This window comes from Fistularia commersonii, chromosome 27 (genome assembly GCF_037954325.1).
Source record: "Fistularia commersonii isolate RoL2024-O1a breed Wild chromosome 27, RoL_Fcom_v1.0, whole genome shotgun sequence".
Taxonomy (NCBI): Eukaryota; Metazoa; Chordata; class Actinopteri; order Syngnathiformes; family Fistulariidae; genus Fistularia; species Fistularia commersonii.
This window is the reverse complement of record NC_141310.1, coordinates 10,795,681-10,802,134: the sequence shown is the minus strand read 5'-3', so window position 1 is coordinate 10,802,134 and position 6,454 is coordinate 10,795,681. Positions and strand designations below refer to the sequence as shown.

General features: G+C 55.9%; 1 protein-coding gene across 1 annotated transcript; it reads right to left on the bottom strand.

The window, feature by feature from the left end:
* Positions 1 to 2,173: 2,173 nt before the first annotated feature.
* LOC147218034 (ribonuclease P protein subunit p25-like protein) lies at positions 2,174 to 4,086 on the bottom strand. The gene has a single exon (XM_086175012.1). It carries the CDS (start codon positions 3,406 to 3,408, stop codon positions 2,614 to 2,616), a length of 795 nt encoding a protein of 264 aa, XP_086031138.1. The 5' UTR covers positions 3,409 to 4,086; the 3' UTR covers positions 2,174 to 2,613.
* Positions 4,087 to 6,454: the final 2,368 nt, after the last annotated feature.

Genomic DNA, 6,454 nt, shown 5'->3' with positions numbered 1-6,454 from the left:
AACATCAAACTTATGTATCTGTGTGTGTGTGTGTGCGTGTGTGTGAAGTAAGTAATCAAGCTGCAAGTAATCACGCAGAATCATCAGTCGCTGTTTTTAAAAAATCCTGCTTTTACTTCATGGAACGTGAGTCAAAGGGGCTCGTCTCCACATCTCGTTTTATTGGTGAGTTAAATCTGGCAAAGCGGAATACATAAGACGCGGTTGGATGACAATATTGAACGGAAAACCCGCCTCGACAGCTAATGAGACATTCAGTGCATAAATAAATAAGTAGATGAATAAATAAGATGAATAACCCCCCCCCTCCCCAGGTAGAGGAAAATAAGACTTGAACATAAACTTTGTTGCAGGCGATTCGAAAAGCCCGAAGCCTCATCGGGCCCTTTTGGCCCCTCAATCCATCTTCACTGCAGCTTTTGGAAACAAATATGGAGGTGGAGGAGGTGGAGAAGGTGGAGGAGGCGGAGAAGGTGGGGGGCCGCGAATAACTTCGTCCACCTTTCTTTTAAAATGCCCTTTTTTCGCCGGCTCCTCAGGCCCCGCTGTTCCTGCTGTTAGCCGCGGCGGCTAATGCTTTTTGTCAGGATCCTTTATCTGTTCAGGTGCGCGCCGCCGTTACCCTTAATTACCCCTCCACACACACACGCACACAGACACACACACACACTGAATTTCACACTTGGCCCCGAATACCTAATGCACGATAAGAGACGCAGGTCGATTGGGTGGGCGAGGGGGGGATTTACTTCGAGCTGCATTATCTCTCTGACCCGCCGGCTCTCGGGTGGAAGCTGTTAACGGCGTGATAACGGCGACCCGCGGCGATAACCTTCCGGCGGCCTCGAGGACGCGCCATTTTTTTTTTTCTTTATTTTTCGACACGGCGAATTTGCAGCCGCAGCGTTTTTTTTTTTTTTTTTTTTTTTCTTTCTTTTTTTTTTTTTCTCTCCCCTCTTCAACCTTGGGGCCGCCTCCCGCCGTGCTCGGGTTCTTTTAATGGGATCAAGAGGAAGGTTAATCACCGCGTCCGCCGCCGCCGCCGCGTTCGAGTGACCACGATATGAAACGTCGCCTATTTTTTTTATTTTTTTTCTTCACGCTTTGAAAGACAACCCTTAAAGCGCACTCTATCGGAGCCGGCTCGCCCTCCTCATCCTCACCCGCCGCTTCTTTTTTTTTTTTCTTCTTTTTCTGCGCGCCGGCTGGAATTATCTCTCCGGCTGGGAGTCACTTTGATTAATTTACTTTCGGAGGCCGACGTCCCCCGTTTGCAGATTTTCATTAAGATCAACGGTTAAAAAGGCTTCAGACGTGGGTTCCACTCCTCTACGTTATTATTCCCAAAAGGAACGCTTGATGAAGAGGAAAGTGGCGTGGCGGCGAAGTAGGGAGGAGCGGGATATCTCGAAAAATTGGATAAAATCACCCCTTTCCTGCACATTGAATCAGCAAGGTTCACTTTCTGTTTATTATAAAAAAAAAAATAAAAAAAAACATACATCCTGCAGAAGCCCATTACACACAACGGTTGCTGGTTTGAAACCCAAATGAAGCAAAATAAAATAAACAGCTAGGAAGAAGTGGCTGGTTGAGGATGGGCTGCACAAAATGGTAAACATGGTGGGAGGGTAGGCCAATAGGTGTGTGTGTGTGTGTGTGTGTGTGTGTGTGTGTGTGTGTGTGTGTGTGTGTGTGTGTGTGTGTGTGTGTGTGTGTGTGTGTGTGTGTGTGTGTGTGTGTGTGTGTGTGTGAGTGCGACGCCTCGGGTTTCACAGTTGGCAGGAACGGTACAGAGTGAATCTCTGTCAAGCCCGGTTTTAATCCGCCTCTCCGCCGTGTTGTGTGATGTTATGTTGTTATCTTAATGATAATCGCCGCCTGTATTTCTGCTCCGGGCGCCGCCGTCAGGCCCCGGGCCGCCGCTTCAGGAGCGCCGCCTTATCAACCGCATTGTCATTAAATCTGCTTTTTTTTTTTTTTAAACACTATTTTTCTGTCCCTCTTTCTCTCTCTCTCTCTCTGTGCTGTTTATTTTTATCCGACAGCGCCGCACCCTGATTTTCTTTTCCCCCGGAGCTTCTGGTATTCCGGTGACGCGGGAGGCGAGGATGGATGGAATATGGGGAGGAAAAAAAAAAAAAAAAAGAGAACACAAAGAGAAAAGTTAGCATTGCAAGAAAGAAAAAGAGGGACCCGGTTTATTTATCTTTGTGGATAATGAATAATCAGTCGTTTGTGTTGTTGGAAGGCTACAATCCTAGAAGCGTTAGATGTTGACGTCCTCCGATCTGACGCTGACGGAGGCACCATCCCCTCCGAAGCATCCGCAGATCTTTTTTTTTTTTTTTTTTTAATTTCTTAGTTTCTGATGACGTGAGCAGGGGTTGCGGTTTAAAGAGTTCCCTTAACACGTCCCCCCTGAAATGCTGTGTGCACGGGAGGGCGCGGGCAGGAGGGGGGGTAGACGAGACGACCCCCACCCGCCCCGGAGACGGTTCTTCTCGGCGGCGCCGTCTTGAGTGATTGTCTCAGCGTTGTGCTCGAGCGGAGGGCGCCGGTCGACCTCCTCCGATTCGACGCCCCGCGACCATCGCCGGTTCAAGCGGTCGGTCAGTGCGAGGGCAGGACGGACACCCCCTCCCCCAAGCACAGTCTCTTACAGCGGGGGAAGCCGGCGTACGGCGGCGGGGCCGGGGATCTCTTGCAGGGAGCCTGCGAGGCGCCCGCTTCCGTCCTCTCGTCCCACAGCGCGCCAAGAGTCTCCGGGGGCTGGTATCCCGGCTCTCGGGGGTCCAGCGGGTCCTTGGACAGCAGGATGCTGATGGAGGGCACGGTCCTGTGCACCGTCATCTCCGCCGCCGCTCCCCCCTCGCCGTTCTCCCACACCTCCTTCACCACCTTGTACTGCAGTTTGGTCAGCTGGTGCAGCGAGCCCACTTTGCGCTTCATGATCTCGGCGCAGGTGATGGTTTTGGTGACGGCGCGGCCCGAGCCGGTGAAGACCACCTGCCTGAGCCCGCCGCCGCCGCCGCTCACGCCGCCCTCGTTGACGCCTCCCTGCACCCTCGCCATGGCAAATCCCATCAAGTTGCGAATCTTGCTCCCTTCCTTCACGCGCATCTCCAGGACCCCCGAGGCCAGTCCGGGGAAGGGGCACGGGCCGTCCTCCTCGGTCCGGCAGACCTTCTTGAACCCTTCCTGGCCGAGTTTGAGCGCCGGCGGAGGGGCCGGAGTCGGGGCCGGAGTCGGGGTCGGGGCCGGGGGCAGCGCCGGCTTGGCCGCGCAGGGGACCCCTCCGATCGGCGGCGCGGCGTTGCCGTACGGTTGCCCCCGGTAACCGGGGCAGGTCCCCGGGGCCACCCCGTACTCCGCGGGGACGGGGCCGTGGACGGCGTCTCTGAACATCTCGGCTCCTCGACGCGTGAAGAAACAGAAAAGGACGAAAAAGAAAAAAAAAAAAAAGAAAACAACCCAACAAGTCCAGATGTTCACTTTCCCCGTCTGTCGAACATCCGTCGCCGACGGAAACGCCCGCGAAGTTCCAAGACTCCCAATCCGCTCCCCGGGAGCTGTATCAATGAAGGCTTTTAACGCACCCTCTCAGAACAGGAGGAGTGGGTTGGGGCGGGTGGGAGGGTGAGGGGTGGGGGTGGGGGGGTGGGGGGAGATAAACGCCTGGCTGGCGAGCGCAGCGGACCGCCGGGGGACCGGCGGAGATATTCTTTAAAGAGCGTCTCACTTTCAAACCGCCCGGCGACGGCTCTGCCGGGGCTCTGGAGACGACTGGAGATAATATTAAAAATCATCTACGCGCGCTCGCCCGGCGGATTCTCCCGGATCCTAACTTTTTCCGAAGACCAACTACAAGCTCGAATCGAGACTCCACCTTTCCTGACGGCGATCCGGTCCCCGTCCCTCCGAGCCGCCGCCTTCGCCGCCTTCCCCTCCTTCGCCGCAGCCCTCCGAGCTCCACGTTGACCTTTGGTCCTGCGGGTTAAGTCCCACCTCCCGCCGGGATGCTCTCTCTGGCGTTCCTCCTCCTCTTCCCGTCCTCTCCGTCCGAGGCCGCGCGAAGGATCGGCGCGCCCCCCCCCCCTCCCTGCCGACCCCCCCACCCCCCGCCCCAAGCGGAGGGCGTCCTCCGCCACCCCGCCCCCGGAGAGCTCTCCGTCGTCTCCAGCGATGCGACGGGGGGAAACAGACATAAGGGACAGGAGCTGCCTCGCGAGCGCTCGCAGGAGGAGTGTCTGCGTGGTCGAAGGGGGGGTCGGCGTTGAGGGGAAAGAGGGGAGACGGCCCTCTTAAAGGCGCAGGTCTTTTCATCTTCCCCCCGCCGACCGGCTCCCCCTCCCGCGACCGGAGGGAGGAGGGGAAAGGAAAAAAGGACGCGGCCGGCGTGTCCCCTTTAAAACCTCGAATGCAGATCCCCGGCAACTTTGTCCGTCTTTTTTTTTTTTTTTTTTTTTTTTTTTTTTTTTTAGAGGACGTTTGTTCGGCAGCTCGCCGGCCGCGACCGATTAAACCTGGGTTTTGAAATAGAGACTCAGTCAACCTTTTAGGAGCTGGGGGGGGGGGAGAAGGAAAAAAAAAAAAAAAGGCTTCTCAGCCGCTAAACAATGAATTAGATTAGCGGGCTGTAATTGAAAACATCCTTCAGGGGGGAGCCGCTGGAAGTCAGCAGCATTTTCAGAACCGCTTTTTATTTTTTTACATAACGCTGTTAATGGCCGCCGCTGTCGGGGGGCGACGGCGTGAGGCGGGGGGGGGGGGGGGGGAGGCCCGTCGACGCCCGCGACGCTCTGGTTGTTTTTATCGCCGAGGGGAGCCGGTCGCCAGGAGATCAAGGACACGGGGAATGGGGGGGGGGGGGGGGGGGGGTGAGGGATTGGAGGGGTTAGCTGCCATGTTAGCGGCGGCGGCGCTGTTCGTTAGCAGGTGATGAAAATGTAAATGGGTTCTCGGTCGCCAGCGGGGGGCGCTGTCCTCGCCCGCTCCTCAACCCCGGAAAGTGAGCGGCTCTCAGACAGCTGGACGCCCCCCACCATCCCATCCCATCCCATCCCATCCTATCCTCCACCTCCGACAAGCTGACAGGTGAACCCCGACACCCCCTCCCCGATGACTGACAGGTGCAGGAATGGGTAAAGACAGCCCGCTGAGGCTGAACCCCACCGGGGTCCCGGCTACATCACGTGATGCACGGCGGCGGCGGTGTGTGTGGGATGGGTGCTCCGCCCCAAGCCGTATCTATTACCACGTGTTTTATTTATTATTTATTTCATTATTGTTGTTATTCATTTCGATCCAATCGCCTCTCTTCTGATGCCGGCCGCGAGCGCTCCGATTGGCCGCCGAGGGTGATGGATTTAACGGATTTATCGGGCAGGAGACGTTCGTCTCTTTCACACACTCCGGGAGAAACAAACAAACAAGCAAACAAACGTTTTTCTTTTTCTTGCCCCTTTTTTTTTTGTCCTATCCGCAGATGAACGAAGGGAGGGGAGACAGGCGGCGGCGGCGGCGGTGACGGCGTGGGGGCGGGAGGAGGGGGTCTGTTGCACTCACCCCCAAAGTGATCATTCTGTTGTTTGGGAGAAATTACTCTCATCAGTCATACAGAGATGCACAGCTGCCTAAGGGGATCTGCTAATGTTACCGCATAATAAACTGTGTGTGTGTGTGTTCAGATGGAGAGCGGGAGGAGGCAGGGGCGACACACGAGGGCGGAGGGGTAAAATAAGTGTGATTTAACCATGTCGGGCGGAAATTGATGACAAATCCGAGCACATAATCGTCGCTCTTCGCCGCAAGACTTGAGCGCTCGGCTCTCCAGGTCGAACTTCTCCAGGACCCGTTTCGGAGAAGAGCGATGGATCCTCCTCCCCCTCCCCCTCCTCCGAAACACACTTGCAGCGTTTATCGCACCTCTGCTGAAAGGTAAACCTCCCCGGAGAGCTTTGAAGAAGTGTTGACCTTTTTCTTCTTTAAGTGGCGGCATTTAACGGCGGGAGGCGTTGGCGTTGCGTGGCTCGCCGCCGATCACGCTTGGTCACTCACTCCTTCAAGCCTCCTCCTCTCCTCTTCACTTTTATCTGACCTTGGCTCAGATCCGGAGGGCCGTCTGAGGCGTTTTCTTTCCCCCTCGTGGGTCTTTGTGCGGCGCTCGCCGCCACCCACCGCCTTCCCAAAGACTATGACAACTGTGACAAATAGTCCCGGCGCTCCTCTTCCTCGGCGCCGTTGTGCTTCAGACGTCTGAAGTACTCGCTGTAGTACAATCGCCCGGGCTGCCCCCTTTTGTTAGTTGTCCTAGCACTGCTGAGTCTTGTTGCTGAGCTCCGCGCGTGCGTGTGTGTGTGTGTGTGTGTGTGTGTGTGTGTGTGTGTGTGTGTGTGTGTGTGTGTGACAGCCGGTCGGTCACTCCGCGTTCAAAACTGTGAGTGTTTTTTTT